At 60.2% G+C, this 15,939-nt stretch overlaps 1 protein-coding gene across 6 annotated transcripts; it reads right to left on the bottom strand.

The window, feature by feature from the left end:
* Nucleotides 1–211: 211 nt before the first annotated feature.
* OSBPL7 (oxysterol binding protein like 7) lies at nt 212–14,709 on the bottom strand. Of its 6 annotated transcripts, XM_073883804.1 has the most exons (25): nt 14,557–14,709; nt 13,950–14,079; nt 13,469–13,569; nt 13,047–13,201; nt 12,811–12,936; nt 12,575–12,628; nt 11,839–11,952; nt 11,382–11,492; nt 11,146–11,263; nt 10,548–10,651; nt 10,096–10,188; nt 9,879–10,011; nt 9,701–9,795; nt 9,416–9,511; nt 8,631–8,768; nt 7,978–8,071; nt 7,042–7,289; nt 6,760–6,897; nt 3,454–3,517; nt 3,274–3,352; nt 2,196–2,340; nt 1,951–2,095; nt 1,737–1,863; nt 1,416–1,538; nt 212–1,250 (listed from the first exon to the last, which is right to left on the bottom strand). In XM_073883804.1, the coding sequence occupies exons 4-25, from the start codon at nt 13,119–13,121 to the stop codon at nt 1,142–1,144; spliced, it is 2,529 nt and encodes an 842-aa protein (XP_073739905.1). In that variant the 5' UTR covers nt 13,122–13,201; nt 13,469–13,569; nt 13,950–14,079; nt 14,557–14,709; the 3' UTR covers nt 212–1,141. The 6 variants fall into 6 exon arrangements, with proteins under 6 accessions (XP_073739905.1, XP_025714942.1, XP_073739906.1 ...); XM_025859157.2 differs by lacking the exon at nt 13,950–14,079; XM_073883805.1 differs by lacking the exons at nt 13,950–14,079; nt 14,557–14,709 and adding an exon at nt 14,258–14,275.
* Between the last annotated feature and the right edge of the window lie 1,230 nt (nt 14,710–15,939).

The following is a 15,939-nucleotide window of genomic DNA, read 5'->3' as shown; positions in this document are numbered from 1 at the left end:
TTATTTGACAGAGAGAGCGAGCACAAGCAGGGGGAATGGCAGGCAGAGGCAGAGGGAGAAGCAGGCTCCCCGCAGAGCAGGGGGAGCCCAATGTGGGACTCGATCCCAGGACCCTGGGATCATGACCTGAGCCGAAGGCAGTCGCTTAACCCACTGAGCCACCCAGGTGCCCGAGGTTATGTGTTTTTAAATGAATGGTCTCAGGCCAAAATTTGGGACAGTCTTTATTGGAGCTTGGAATGTCACTGCGATTCACCTTCCCCAGAGGCAGACCGTGCGGAAATGAGCCGCAACGGTGGCGGACACCCGGCAGGGCCGTCTGGGCTACATGGGGGACCCTGCTCGCCTGCAAGCAGTTACACGGGCGCACACACACATGCACATACTCCTACACAAACTCACACTCACACGTGCTCACTCACTCCCAGGGGGTCTGAGGCCAGGCGCCCTGCCTGCTCCGTTGGCTCCCTGCCTCTGGGACAGGCCTCTTCCACTCTGGGGGGACCTGCTGAGCTGCGACGGAAGGAAACCGCTCGAGGACAAGGCCGAAGGAGCTGGAAGCCGCAGGCATTTAGCAGTTTGGGAGAAGGGGATCCAGGAAGATGGGAGAGATTGCCAAGGACCAAGCAAAGGGAGCCCCACCGGGCCAGGGCATGGGGCAGAAGATGCTGGAGAGGGGCATGGGAGGGACAGGGGGTGGAAGAAAATGCCATCTCTTCTTCTTCACTCACTCCAACTGCACTGCTGGGGCCAGAGCCCTGGGCATAGGAAGCCTGGGGAGCATCAAGGGGTCCCCTGTGTCCTAGGAAGGCACTAAATGGGGAACAGATCCTGGAGAGCCTGGAGTCTCCCCCAAGTACCCCAAGGGGGACAGAAGGGGAAGTGACGGAGCAAGAAGGGGCTTACATGCTGGTTGTCCAGGGAAACAAGACTGGGGAAGCACAGGTCCTGCTTCCCACCCCAAACACGGGGTGGGCAATGGGCTGAGAGGCAGCCCCTCTGGCCGGCAGAGGGGACGGAGCCAGAGCTGCCCCTTTGGTCTCCAGGGCAGTGAGCGGGGGAGCCTGGCCCCACCCGTGTGTCCGTGGTGGGGCAGAGGCAGGAGGGAGGAATCCGAGCCTCCTGCCCCCGAGGGCCGGGGCTACCAGAGCACGGCCCCGTCCAGGTTGCCGTAGCCTGGCTCTGCCCGAAGCCTCCAGTACGTGTTGTTAGTCACCCACCACTCCTTCCCACTGCTGTCTGTCTGCCGCCTGGGGGAAGGAGAGGGGTGAACAGGCAGAATTAAGGCCAGGGTTCCTGGATGCTGCCTCCCACTGCCGCACCCACCCCCCCACGCCCCCGCTCGGAGCAAGAAGGCGCTAGGGGAGCTGGAGGGGAGCCTGGATGGCAGAGACCCTGGGAGAGGGGAGAGGTACCTAAAGAAGCGAGCCTGGTGGACGATGTTGTTCTCCTCCATCACTCTGCGCCTGTCCCGCTGAAGCTGCTCGATCCTTCTCTTCTGGGCCTCAGCGGCCTGTATGTTCCCCTCCTCCAAGTACCTGAGCTTCCAGACAGCAGTCAGCGGAACTGCCCCCTCCAGACCCAAGGCCTCTATCCCCTGCCCAGCTCTGCCCCCACACAGGACCCATCTCCCTGAGGCAACTCCAAGAAGGAAGGGCAGGCCCAGCTCTGTGTGGAAACCCATGTCGGGGAGGGAGGAGCCCACAGTTCCAGGGTGGGGTCTGCCGGACACTGACCTCTGGTCTGGCCGGAGCCGCGTGTCCGTGGAAGGCAGTGACCGTTTCAGCTCTGCCGTCAGCTCATTCAGCTCCAAGGCAAACTGAGTGAAGCCGAAGTTTCGCTCATGGTCTGGGGGCATTGAGTCTGGGGGGAAGGCAAGGGGCTGGGGCAGGTGGACCGTGCCAGAGCCACCCTCACCCCTGCCCAGCCCTCCCCGACCGCCTCACTTACTGGGTTTCCAGATGCACTGACCGCCGGGCAGGGTCCCCCGGTAGAGCCCCTCGTGCCACTTCCCAGAGAGTCGGTGGAGGACACGGCCACTCCGGCTGAACACAGCACCCTGCACCTCGTGGACGTTGGAGCTCCAGTACTTGGCCTGGGGTGGGGGTGGGGGCAGGGCACTTAGGGGCGTGCCCCTCCCCTTCCGCCGGGTGAGCCGCTGGGGGTGACCAGGCAGGGTCGGGTGGCGCGCCCACCTTGCAGAAGGTGATCTTGCAGTGGCAGGAGCTGTCTTGCGTGTTCCGGATGAGCACCTCCCCATAGTGCTCGATCCAGCGCTGGCCACTCAGGATGTTGTGAATGCATGACGTCACCTTGTTCCACTCAAAGTGGTCCCCGAACCTGAGGGAGACAGAGCGGGGGAGGGCAGCTGGCCGGCCCCGGGGTGCAAGGGCCACCCCGAGCCAGGGAGCGGGTCGTGGGGGTCTGTGGAAGGAGCACAGGGGTCCTGGTCCTGCCTCTGCCGTGAAGGAGGATGTATTTATCAAGCAGAGCAGCCTTCGCAGAAAATTTTGAGCCAACACGTCTCCACTCATTTGATAAATCTCCTGAGGGCCTAAGTCATGGGAATAAATACATAGACAGGGTCCCTGCCCTTAGGTGCCAGGGACCAGGGTAGCTCTATTCACATATATTACCCGGTTCACTTCCCACTTCTCCTGGTACTACTCACTACTCTTATTTTATAGAAGAGCAGACTCAAGGCCCGGGGGCATCAAGTCTCCTCGCTGCTTGCGTAATTATTAAGTGGCAGAATCAAGACTCCCAGCCAGGACTTCTGACTCTGAAGTCCAGGAGCTTCCCGCTTGTGCACTGGCCTCTAGCTGACGCCTGGCCCATGCCGGTTAAGGCCCTTCCCTCTCTGGCTGCAGTGCCCACTTCTAAAATGACATGAGCTAATGAGGGTGTTTCAAATGTGGTTTGTGACCGGTGCTGAGGTCAGTTTAGGGTTCTGTGGGTGTGTGCGTGTCTGGGTGTATCCGTGCTTTGGCCTGAAGTCTCAAATGCATTTCTTACTGTGAGTCATGGTCAAAAAAGCGTGAGAGCCACTGCATCAGATGGCCCTGATGAGCCCTTCCCGCTCTACTATTCTAAGATTTTTCACCTTTCTTTATACATAACACTGTAAATACAGGTGTAAAATGTACAGACACTGCCCCGGCTCAAGCAGCCTCAGGCCAGACCTTTCTAGAACTGTCCCTACTCCCTCGCCACGCCAGCCTGGAGGACAGCCTGTGGGCCCGGCCTGGCTGCTGAGCACTTAGGACTACTCACCTGGGCAGGCTGACATTGACTGTCCCCACAGGCACAATCTCTAAGGATTTGCCCCAGAACTTGTTCTTCCACTTCATGTCTGGAGAGGGAGAGGGAGAAATGAGACCAGAGAGTGTTCTAGCACCGCCCCCACATGCCCTTCACCGCCACGTCCACCCCACCATGCCCCCCACTCCTCACCTTGCCAGAAGATGAAGTTCTCAGACTCCGCATGGCACGCCGAGATGGGGGGGTGGTGGGAGACCTTGTGAGCAAAGAAGGGTTCTTGACGCTGCCCCTGAGGACCGTGGGGTCTGCTCCTGACCGCACGGCTTCCCGAAGCCCCTGACCCCCATTCCCAGTTCCCCTTCAACCCAGAAGACCAGTTAGTTCCAGGTCTCTTGTCTCTTGTCACATTCCTCCTTCTCATTCACGCCCCCGAGAGCCCCAGAACCCCGGTTCCAGCCTACGAAGTCCGCTAGCAGTGACGGCTGGGGCCTCCTCCCGCGCCCTGCCTGGAAGCCAGCCCTGCCGAGGACCCCCTCTCCCCTCACCGTCTTGTCCCTCACCATTGTCACAGCCTCCACACCACACAGGAAAAACCTGGCCTTGTCCTCCTTGGAACGGCTCCATATCTGGAACTCGGGTATCCCACGGCCCACAGCCTGGCCTCTCTCCCCATTCCCTGTGGCCCATGGCGCCTCCCAAGACGTCCGGCTGCTCTGCTTTGTGGTGGCCCGTCAGCCCCAGCTTCACCTCCGTCCCCCCTGGTTGAGACTGCTCTGTTACCTGCACCCTCTCACCCGGCGCCCTTGACAACCCGCGCCACCACCCTCCACAACACTCGGCGTCGACCGGCCTCCTCTGTGCCCACCCCTGGCTCCCTGCTCTTTAGACACAGCCACTGGGCCGCAGAACACACACAGCACACACTGGGAACTTCTCCTTCTACGCTGTGTCCAGCCCCGGGCCCAGTCCTCCCCCGGGGACCAACATCCAAACCATCCGTTTCACACCACATTAACCCCCCACAATCAGAGGGAGAGCAGAGATGGCGACTCCTTCCACCAGCTTATGGCTCCCACCCTGACTCCAGTCCCCCGAAACCCACTGCCAGGCCCAGCCCCCCTCCTCCTCCTGCCCCCTCGCACCCCTTCCTGCGGGCTCCTCCCTCCCCATCCCCCCTGCCCTGTAGCCTTTCCCTCTCCATTTCTCTTTCTCTCTGAATAGAAATATCTCCTGTTTCTTCCATCTTAAACAAGAGTAAACCTTGCAGCACCTGGGTGGCTCAGTCGACTAAGAGTGTCTGACTCTTAGTTTCGGCTCAGGTCATGACCTCAGGGTCCTGAAATTGAGACCTGCGTACTCAGTGCAGAGTCTGCTTCTCCCTCTGCTCCTCCCCCCTGCCCTTCTGTCCTTCTCTCTGTCTCTAAAATAAATAAATAAAATCTTTAAAAAAAAAAAAAAAAGATTCCACCTTTCCAAGGGAGGAATCCGTCATGTTTTTTTTTTTTTTTAAGATTTTTATTTATTTGACAGAGAGACAGAGAGAGGGAACACAAGCAGGGGGAGTGGGAGAGGGAGAAGCAGGCTTCCGCAGAGCAGGGAGCCCGATGCGGGGCCTGATCCAGGACCCTGGGATCATGACCTGAGCCGAAGGCAGACGCTTAATGACTGAGCCACCCAGACCCCCTGGGGGTCATTTTCTACTGTACTATTGGACTATGTTAACTTTTCACTATGTTTTCAAAAGCACTTAAAATCTAAGGTGCCTGGGTGGCTCAGTCAGCAGGGAGTCTGCTTCCCCTCACCCTCTGCCCCTCCGCCTGCTCATCTTCTCTCTCTCTCTCTCAAATGAATAAATAAAATCTTTTAAAAAACCAAAAACACTTAAAATCTAAACAAATCAAAAACCTGCTTCAACTCTTTATCCCCACCTCTGGCTGAAACCCTCTCTCCCTCTTCTTTCCCTCCAGGTAAAATGTTTTGGAAACAACTTGCATTTGTCTCTATTTTAATTTAATCTAATTTTTCTTAATTTGTTTTTTTAATTGTTTTTTTGAGAGAGAAAGCTCACATACAAGGGAGGGCAGAGGAGCCCCACATAGGCTTGATCTCATGACCCTGAGATTATGACCTGAGCTGAAACCAAGAATCAGTTGCTTAACTGACTGAGCCACCCAGGTGCCCCTAATTTTATTTTTTTTTTTAAGTAATCGCCACGCCCAACGTGGGACTGAGATCAAGAGTCACATGCTCTACTGACTGAGCCAGCCAGGCGCCCCATTTAAGTAGCACTTTTCGCTATTTTACTTCTTTTTACCACACACCCGCTGTAGTCCAGGCTCGGCCCCCAGCCTTCCTCTGAAACGTCCCTCACTCAGTAAACCAACGACACTTTCTGAAGTCCTGTGGACCATCTGCCCACCCCCTCACCTCAGAGCTCCTCCGCCTTCCCTGCCCTCTCTCCTGTCCAGACCCTCCCCCCGAGCAGCCTGTGACATCACCCGTCCTCTAAGCTGGTGACTCCCAGGTCTGTCAGCCCCACTCTGTGCCCCCCAAGGAGCTCCATGCCCAGGTCTGTCAGCCCCACTCTGTGCCCCCCAAGGAGCTCCATGCCCAATGTGGTCCAGGGCCTACCGGACACCCCCCCCTGGAAGGCAAGCCCACATGGATAAGGAGTCGCCCTAATTCAGTCACTCTCCGCTCGTCCTTTCCATCTTGCTCACTGGCATGGCCACACAGCCTTCGAATCCCCCAAACCAGAAATTCAAGGCCACCTCCAACTTCTCCCTCCCGTCGACCACCTCCCCTATCCCTTTCGCGTAACAACATTCTGTTGACCACCGAGTCCTGTCAAGAGTGACACACACAGCTGCCAAATCCACTGTCCACGCAATCCGGCTGCTAGCGGCCAAGTGCAGGCCCTCGGCAGCTCTTACAGGGGTGACCTTCTCTGACCCAACCGCACGAGACCGCCTTAGTGCTCTTGATAGAGTGCCGTTCGGAGCCTGTCCCTCTACGGCCTAAAACCCTCTGACGACTCCCCATTGCCTTCGGGATTTGAGAACAACCGCTTCACTTACAGGGCTCCTCAGGGTTTGGCCCTGTCTGTTCTTCCAGCTGCGTCTCTTACTCTTCCTAAACATGCTCCATCTGTTCCTTTACACTGTCTGGAGCATCCTGTTCTCCACGCCCTCCCAGCCCGTACTCCTGGTGCCCGTCAATTCCTCCCTCAAGACAGCCCAAGATCAGCCCCCAGAGCCTGCCTTCCTGGGTGGGGCTGAAGAGCGGCCTGTGAGCTTCCAGGCTCCCGGCTCTAGAACATGGCCCCCGTAACTCCTTGGGTCAAGTCAGCCCCGCACACTCGGCAGGGGGCTCCCTGGAGCAGAGAGCCCTGTGCGCCACCACCATGCGGCCCGGTGCCTGGCGCCGCGCTCTCCCCCAGGCCCCGACCCCTCCAAAGCCCGGGCGCTTCCCGGCCCCAGGCCCCCGTGAGGCCCACACCTGCTCACTGATGAAGCGGAAGCCCCGGTCAGGCCGCTCACACTCATAGGTCTCCCCCAGGACGGGGTTGAAGGGCTTACAGCCTGCTCGGTGGTACGTGGACGAGTAGGCAGACACGGCAAAGGCCGCGATGTACACCTGCAGGGGGGAGGGCAGGGAGATGCCGCTGGGGGGGCAGGGCGTCAGAGAACGGGGGTGCCACCCCACGGCAGCCAAGGACTGGGGGGCCCGAGGTGGAAGTCCGGCAGCGAGGAGGGGGCCGGCCGGGAGTTGGCGGGGTACCATGCGTTCGCAGGGGTCGGCCGTGCGGCTGGCCTGGTCCAGGAGGCGGCTGTACTCCAGCTCCTCGCACAGCCGCTGCAGGGTGTTGAGCGGCTCGTTGAGCTGCACGGGCATGGACACCTTGGACAGGTCCTTGCCGATGTTGTTCCGCAGTATGTTCCACAGGCTCACGTCGGCTCCTGGCCCACTGGCTGCTGGCAGGCAGCGGCGACGCGGGGGCCCCGCAGCTCTCCCTGGAACACATGCCCCTGGGGCCCACCCGGCCACGTCACTCCCCTTCTGGGTGCGGCACCCAGACCTAGCAGGTGCACAGGCCAGCCCCGAGGTGGCGACCCCCCCCCCACACACACAGAGGGCATCCTAGATAGACTCACTCCCAAGGCCCCTCTGGACTCGGGGCAGGGTGGGGCAGCTGGGGAACCAACAGCAGACAAGCTCCTGGGGGATTTAGGGGGGCAGTGGGGCCGAGAACCACTCTGAGAGGGTGGTCCCCATTGCTGGAAACCCTGCACCCCAGAAGCCCTTCCTGAGCCCCCCACCTTTATCTTCAACTCCCCACCATAAACACAGAAACCGATGTCAGGATATAGATTATTCGGCCCATTTTATAGACGAGGAAGCGGGCTCCAAGAAGTAAAATGACATGTCCAAAGCCACACTGGTAGAGTGGCAAGGTGGGAGCTTCTGCCTTTGAATCAGGCCCTGTGCGAACCTTCTCAGGCCTGAGCCTGACCCACCCCCGGAGCCACTTCTGGAACATTCTGTAGCTCACAGCTTAGCCTTCCTCATCTCCTGGGGTCACTTCCGGAGTCAGCACCCAAAGCTGTCAGCCCACCAGTCACCCCAAGAGACTGCCTCCCAAGGGGCCTTGGCTGTTGTCAAACACCATTTCTACCCGTTCCCCAGCGCCCCCATGGCTGCACACCCAGCGGGCACCTTTCTGATAGTGCTCAGCTCCCCTGAGGTCCAGCACCTCCTCGGACAGGCTGGTGGTGATTTCACTGGTGCACGACTCTTCCTCCTCTGAGCCCTGGGCCGGGACAGATGAGAGGCTGGGCAGACTGGGCCTCCCCGGGCAGCTGGGCAGTGCCCAGGGCCTGGCAAGACTCTGCCCAGCCAGGCCTTTGATGGGAAGGGGGAAGACATGTATTTGGGCAGAGGCGGGGCGTCTGAGCCCTAAGACCGGCATCAGGGAGTGTGCCCTGCCACTTTGGGAGGGGCACGCCTGGCCCTCTCACTTTGGGGAGAAAGCTCAGGGACTTGGTGGTACAGAAGGACAGGGCAGCAGGGCGTTGCTGAGACCCCGGGTCCGGGGCAGGGGTCGAGGGAATGCTGGGGCTGCCGGGCTCTCAGGAAGATGGCGGGTGGGGCTGAGGCAGCCATCTTGCTGGAGAACCAACGGGGATAAAGCACATCGAACCGGAAGAATGGTCCCCAGCGGAGATTTCTGAGCAGGGACACAAACCCAGCAGGTCCGGATGTGTTGCCAGAGATAGCAGCCGAGGCGTTAGAAAGGATTTGGGCATCTACAAATTCTAGTCTCTCTGGACCCCATCCCAATTTTCCCAGGGTCCTCCCCACCACCTCACCTCATTTTCAGAAGAGCTGGCAGAGAGGAGAACCTCACAGGCATCAAAGAACTCTGTGTGGGAATCAGCGAGAGACAGGACGCTGCTCTGGGACAGCTGGGGGGTCAGCTCCCGCCCCTTCATGTACAGAGCTTCTTGCTGGGGGAAGGACGGGTGTCAGGCAGGGGAGAGAACACGGTGGAATAGGAAGGTGTGACAGAAGGAACTGGGAGCAAGGAGACACAGGTTCCCCACAGCCGCTCACCCCGCCTGGGCGCTGACTCTGAGCCGGGCTCCAAGGCTTCCCCGTGTGTATTAACACAATCCATCCTGATGCTCACCCTATGCGGCAGGTGCAATTATGACCCCCCACTTTGCAGATCAGGACACTGAGGCTCAGGGTCACAAAGCGGGCGTGGAATGGAGCTAAACTGAAAACCCATGGAGCCCGGCCCCAGAGTCTGTGCTCAGAACACCTAAGTCCCAGCTCAGCCAACCCACAGTCCGCAATTGTGGGAGCCTGGGCCCCCATCGGTCAGATTCTTTGAGTCTCTGTTTCCTCCACCATGAACTTGAGGGTAAGGATCATGGCCTCATAGGACCCCAAACTAAAGGTAAAAGCACTCTGCACACACTGGCCGGGCAGGAATGACCACGATGAGGTTGCTGACAGTGTTACATGAAAGGGTTGGAGCTGGGACTTCTGGGCCCTGTTTTGGATCTGAAGACCAACGGTGCCTTCACTTCACTTCCCCGAGGAAGAAGGTGCAGGAGAAAGGGTCCCCACAGCCCAGCCTGGCTCCTACCTCCTCAGGGTTGAGGGAGCTGAAGGAGTCTGCAGTGGTGTCCGAGGAGACGGAGAGCGAATGGAGGCGCCTCGGGCCAGCGGAGGCCTCGGAGACCTGCGGGGAGAGGGTGAGGGGCCAGGGGCCAGGAGGACCAAGCCCTCCCTACCCCACCACGCTGATCTCTGCACAGACTGCCTCTGCCAACCACTCTCGCCCCGGACCCAGCTCTGCTCTCACCCCCAGGCCTGTGGGCCTCGGCCTCAAGCCCTCTCCTCCCACGGCTCCCCGGTCCCTGAGCCTCACCCCCATCCGTGACAGCTCCGAACCCTGGTGCAGGTCCCTCAGTTGGTCCCACTCGGCGGTCAGGGCAGCCAGGACGCTGCTGAGGGAGTTGTGCACTGTAGGGGCAGGGGCAGGAGTCAGACTCCTCTTCCTCGCCCTCCCCTGCCTGCTCCCTGCCGCCCCTCCCGCACGCGCTCACCCTTCTGGGCCAGGGCCCAGAAAGTACGCTGCAGGTGGGCATAGTCTGGAGGCGGCAGCCCGCGGGGGCCTGAGGGGTCCCGGGACTCCAGGTAGCGAGACAGGTTGGGAACAGAGCCGTGGAGACGACCAACCTGTAGGTGAAGGGCAGGGGTCAAAGGTGACAGCCTCCTTCAGGGTGCCCCGCCCGGCGACTTGGGGTCCACGCCCCAGCTCACCCGTCCAATGGTGTCGTCCTTGGCAAAGCTCTGTGTGCACCACATGCGGCTGGTCCGTTTCCCCTTTCTGGGTCTCTCGGTTGTCACGGAGGCCTGGCACATGGGGCGGGGTGGGGAGGTTCACTCAGGGAGAAGGGCAGCAACCACGAAAGCCAGGAGAGAGGCAGATGGCCCCGGAGGGGGGCACAGAGACATCTGACATCACGGAGGAAGAAGACGGACGCCCTAGGAGATGCGTGGGCACAGCAGGCAGGGGTCGGCCCCAAGGGGCAGAGACGCGACCCTGAGACAGTCTGGACATGGGCGGTGAGTCAGCTAGGCCAATGCGCGGCTCTCCAGGGAGCTGCAGTGTATTAAGGGGGCCTGGGGATGTGCCCCAGGGAAGCGGTGGGCCCACAGGCGTCAAGCCCAGGCCCCTGGGCAGGCCCCTGCCTCCTCCCCCCGGCCCTCACCTGGTGCGTGGGGATAACTGGGGCTGAGGGGATTCGGTGCAGAGACTCCAGGCTCTGGAGGAGTCTGTGCAGCTCCTGGAGCTTCCCCTGACACTCAGACAGCTCTGCGGGGAGAATGAACGGGGAAGTCCCTCTCCCAACACTGACCAGGTACCCCAAAGTCTGCCCCTCAGCTTCCCTTCCTCCTCCAAACACTTCACCCGGCAGCCACAGAAACCCTGACCCTGGATCCCCCTCTTCGGCTCAGGCGCCCAAAGCAGTTCGCACGTCTCAGCCGGGGCCTGGCCCCGCACCAGTCTCCTGAGAGGGCTGGCACCCCAACCCCCACTGTCTCCACAACACACCCCAACTCTGCTGCCTCCGCCCGGACTGACTCTTTCTGTCCCCACAAGCCCTGCCCTCCCCTCTAAGACTGGTGCTCCCCAGGGCGGGCCCGAGGAGACCCTGTCGGCTTGGAGGCCAAGGCTGTCTCCTCCAGCAGCCCAGGCTCCCGGAGGCAGGGTGGAGGGGACAGTCCTCCTCCTTGTGACTGCTGATGCCACCTAGACCCAACAGCACGGGCCCTGCCCACAGAGGCGCAGTGCCACGGGCCCCTCACCGTGAGAGCAGCGGTCTAGCCCATCACTGTCCCTTGGCCAGGAAGACACCTTCTCCCGAGGTCCAGCCCCAGGTAGAGCCGAGGCGCTGGTATCTGCTGGAAGCTGGGCACCAGGAACCTGCGGGGTGCGTCAAGGGTGAGGCGGGACAGTGCCCACCTCCCTGGGTCTCATGATTCCCTGAAGCCACCACCCCTGGGTGCCCGTGTCACCTGCCCCCACACAGGGCCCTTCTTACCTTCCGGTGAGTGGTGCCGGGCAGCGAGCCTCGGGGCATGTCCAGGCGCTGGGCCAGGCGGTGGGCACGAAGCTGGGCCACCCAGCTCTGGAACAGGTCCTGGGATTTGATCTGCAGAGGTGACGGAGATGGGGAGGGAAGCGTGAAAGGAAGGACTGCTTCACTGGGGCAGGAAGTCGGGGCTCTGATCCCCAGGCAAGTGGTCTCCCCCTGTGGTCCCCAGCTTGTGCTAAGCCTCCTTGCAGGGAGACAGAGCCCAGGAGTCTGAGCCCTTAGCTCTGTGCCCGTTTACAGAACAACCAAGAAGGCAGTTTGCCATTGGCCATTGTATACAATGGGAAAGCCCTTGCTGGCGACCTCAGGGACAGACCCTCAGCCGCCGCCCCTCTCTCTGGTGTGCCCTTGTGTCTCCGCCAGGCTGGGACCCAAGCCACCACTTGGCTCCCAGGAATGTCACCTTGAGGTGGTAGATGTTATCTTCGGTGTCAAGGTCAATGCGCTGGGCCTTTTTGTTGATGGACATGACAGACAGTCGGACGTCAATGGAGCCATGAAGCTTCCCCTTGGTGATCTGGAGTGGAGGGTTAGCAGGGGGAAAATGGGACTGTTTTTAGGCCCCCAAGGACCATAGAGCCACCATCTTCCTGAGATGACTCTAAGCTCAAGGGCCAGGCAGTGGGGTTCACCCTCATCCCCGAGTCACAGCATTAGCAGGGACTTGTCAGCTGTCCTCCTGTGCACAGAACACCCCACTATGTCAAGTCACATTCTGAACTCAGTGGAGTCACGGAGCCAGGAAAACTGCTCTCAGGAACCCGCAAGACCGAGAAGGCAAACACCCTCTCGGATAGCGAGCCTGAGCGCGTAGGCCTTCGGTTCCTGTTCCCAGCACAGGAACGGGACGAGAGCACGGATGAGAAAGCTCCCGCTTCCTGGACACTGATTTTTGTGCCAGGCACTGTCCCGAGGGCCCTTGCCAAGAAGACAACCCTACAAACGGGGGGTCGTACTCTCTCCATCTTAGAGATGAGGGAGTTGAGGCCCAGGGAAGGAACTTGCCCAAGACCCCACACCCAGAAATGGTGTAGCTGGGATCAGACGCTGCTCGGGTGGATTCCAGAAGTCCCCTGCCTATTCGGAGCATTCTGGGGCCACACGCATTCCCACGACCCCCAGCAGAGGCCCTGACTCACGTCTTGCCGAGTGGTTGCATAATGAAGGATCCCGTCCTCGAGCACAAAGTATCTCTGTGACGTGGCCCAGAAGGAACGAGAACCCAGGAGGCGAGAGGAAAAGGTATGGGGGAGAGAGCAACCACACACGTGGACTTTTCTTCTTCACACACACAGCCCCTGTACTGCCCACACACTCTCCCACGTGCCCATCCCACCCCTGCATCTGGCCCCTCCCTTGGCCCTGCCCACCCTACCTTGTGCCAGCCCTTCAGAGGCCACTTCCTTTTCTTGAGCAGGTGGCCTTCCTGCCTCTCCGGCATGATGCTCTCTGCTCCCAGCCTGCTCCGTGGCTCCTCCACCACCTCCCACAGCTCAGAGGCCTGCCGTCCAGGACAGAGAGGTAGGAAAGCAGCTGGGAAGGTGACCAAATCTGGCCCCCACTTTTGGGCCAAATTCCATCCCCCCACTGCCTGCTTCCCCACCCTCAGACCTGCTGGGCACTGCTTGGCTTTGCAGACTGAGTGCTCTCGGCCAAGGAGTTAGGGACCCTCTCTTGGAAGTCCATGGAGAAGGGAGCGGCCACTCCCTGCCCAGAAGGTAGAACGGCGTGCAAGGAGAAGGATGTCACCTTGTCCTGAGGGGACCCTTGAAGCAAGAGAGAGAACCGATGAGCACAGACCCTGCTCTCACCTTCCCCACCTCCCACTCCTCCTGCATCATCTGAGATAAGAGCTCACCCGCATCTGCTCACCCGCCAGGACTCTCCGAGTCCGTCCCTTCCCCACCCTGGGCCGGTTTCCCTGCCCACACCCTCCGGCTGTGGCCACTGCTCAGAGAGGTGAACCAGCTGAACTAGCACGCAGCCCGCAGACCGGTGCCAAGAGAAAACCACAAAAGTCCGCCCAGCCCCACCTTGGGCCCACACTCTCAGGCTCTAGGAAACACTCAGTGCTTTCTCTGCAGGATTCCCTGGGGGTGATCAGAGATGAGGCATGGGAGTGACAAAAGAGGCTCTAAAAAAGGACAGAGGAATTCAGAGAATGGACAAGCAAGATCTCAAACCAGCTTCTCTTCCTTCAGGACCCCTGGACATCCCTCCACCCTGCCGCCATCATGGGCTGGAGACCCCTCTGCCACGATGCCTCTGCAGAGCGCTCCTAACCCCTTCATCCCAACTCCCCACCAATCGGTCTCCAGATCCCCTGTCTTCTCAATGGGGAAACTGAGGCCGGAGACAGCCCTCTCCCCATTGTTCCCTGTGCCTCTACCCTAGGATGCCCACCTGAGACCCTCAGACCCCCGCCAAAGCCTCCCTTCTAACATCCCAGTCCTTGGGGCTCCTGACAAGTACCACCCACCCGGACAGAGCAGGGGACTGGGCCCATGGAGGCACCGTGTGCAGGAGAAGAGGTGGCCAAGAACATGCCAAGGTCCACACAGGTCCCGCAGCAGTGCCCACAGGCGCCCTTGGCACCAGCCCTGGCCGTCCTGGCTCCACGGGGAGATCAATAATGCACGAGGCTCTGTGTGTGTGAGACAGGGAAGGGACTGGAGGGGCGAGGCTGGCCCGAGGCTGGGCAAACAGCTCAGATCTTCCAATGGAGCCAGCAAGCACCTGAGGAGCTGAGGCCAGGAAGGGACAGCGACGCGGTGGGGTCGTGGTGGCCAGGGACGGAGGGGCCCGGAGTGCAAGAGGCTGACCTGGGGTGGGGGGTGGGGGGTAAAAACTCCTGCATCTGGCCATTGAAAGTTGCCAAACTCTTCCGGTGTTTGGGTACCTCTGTGCCCTTTTCCTGGCCCCGGATGCTCCTGGCCCCTCGCTGCTGGCGCATGGAGGGGGAGGCTCTGCCAGGAGGGGCTGCGGGGTTGAGGTGAGCCAGGTCGGTGCCCCATCTCCACTTCCATTCCCACCCCCGTCTCCGGAGAGGCAGACCCGCCAGCCTCAGGTGGGAGGAAGCCTGCCCGGGGGGTGTCAGCTGATGCCAGCGTGGTCCCCTTACCCCAGGGTCCATGGACGCCCGTGCTCCTTGGCCCGCGCACTGCTCTGCCTCTGAGTCACCGTCTCCGAGTGGCCCGCTCCCTCCTCACGGAGCTGAGCAGTGGCAGCAGCTGCTGCAGGAACCAGGAAGGAAGGAGACGTTGGAGCCTCCCCTCCAGCCGGATCTCCCCACCTTCCCCCCTCCCCGGCCCCTCCTCCCGCTGAGCTCCGGGCGGCCGCTCAGCTCTGCCCCCCTGCTCCCGGGAGGACTCAGGGCTGGGCGGACTCCCCAGCACCGAGGTAGCTTGGGAGTGGGGGCAGAGTCCCCACTGGGCGCAGTTCCAGACAGAACACGGAAGACTGGGGAGCTGCTGGCCTCAAGCCAGTGGTGGTAAAGGGCTTACTCGGACTAGCATGGCCTTGACCCCAGTGAGTACCCAAGGCCATGTCCTTATTAACCGCCCCCCTCTCGTTTTACATCTGAAAATAGATTGCAAAATTTGGAGCCAGCAAAGGAATCAGGTTGACGGGAAGGGACGGATGCCCCTGGGGGACCACAACAGACAGTGCCAACAGCACGGTCAGCAGGGCAGCCACTGCTGGAGAGGGCCAGGCAGCGGCCCCCACCAAGACTGTCATTGTGGGTGATGCCCCACCAGGGCGGGACCCAAGGGGCTGGAGGCACCCGTGCGTAACACAAAATCCCCAGCTTGCAGAGTCTCTGGATCAGGAGCGGGTCTGCAGCAGTGACCAGATGGCTGTTAGAAAGGGCTAGCTGGAGCCAACTTAGGTACCCCCGGCCTCCCTTTCTGAGCACCTCTTCTGCCAGAGTACTGTGTTCAGCTCAGTACTTGATTCTAATTAAAAATCAACTCTTAAGGTCTAAACATGGGACACCTGGGTGGCCCAGTCAGTTAAGCATCCAACTCTTGATTTTTGGCTCAGGGTCTTGAGATCGAGCCCTGCGTAGGGCTCTGCACTCAGCGCAGAATCTGCTTGAGATTCTCTCTCTCCCTCTGTTCCTTCCCCCGTTTGGGCGCATGGGCTCCCTTAATAAATAAAATCTTAAAAAAAAAAAAAGTCTAAACCTCATTAAGATGAATGCAAAATGGACAGACAGCTTTAAGGACAGTGACGCTGCTTTCTGGAAAGTGAGTTTTAATGGTGGGGCATCAGGCATCGCCAGCAGGTGAAGGATGCAGTGCAGGATTCTTTGATCCAGAAAGGATGTGGGCCACCTCCCCCACCCAGGCCTTGGTTTACCCCACAGGATCTTACACATCCTTTGGGAGATGCCTGTTCTCTTGGCCATTCAGAACCTCAGCACGGCTCCTGCTGCCCCAAGAGGGTGCTGTTGGCACCCGACAGGGTTCTGGGAGTCAGGGAGGGCACTGAGCAGCACTGG

The sequence above is a fragment of the Callorhinus ursinus genome, unplaced genomic scaffold, assembly GCF_003265705.2.
Source record: "Callorhinus ursinus isolate GAN/ISIS: 27379988/994484 unplaced genomic scaffold, GSC_fseal_2.0 scaffold52, whole genome shotgun sequence".
In the NCBI taxonomy this organism is placed as follows: Eukaryota; Metazoa; Chordata; class Mammalia; order Carnivora; family Otariidae; genus Callorhinus; species Callorhinus ursinus.
Note: the sequence above shows the minus strand (reverse complement) of the source record. Positions and strands in the feature narration are given on the sequence as shown.

What these genes read in the sequence shown, in the direction of transcription:
- OSBPL7 (XM_073883806.1), bottom strand. Translation starts at nt 13,121, where the DNA reads ATGGACTTCCAAGAGAGGGTCCCTAACTCCTTGGCCGAGAGCACTCAG. An exon ending in AGCCAAGCAGTGCCCAGCAG is followed by an intron (nt 12,937 to 13,046) that starts GTCTGAGGGTGG and finishes CCTGGACGGCAG; the next exon opens with GCCTCTGAGCTGTGGGAGGT. An exon ending in CCAGCTCTTCTGAAAATGAG is followed by an intron (nt 8,072 to 8,630) that starts GTGAGGTGGTGG and finishes GTCCCGGCCCAG; the next exon opens with GGCTCAGAGGAGGAAGAGTC.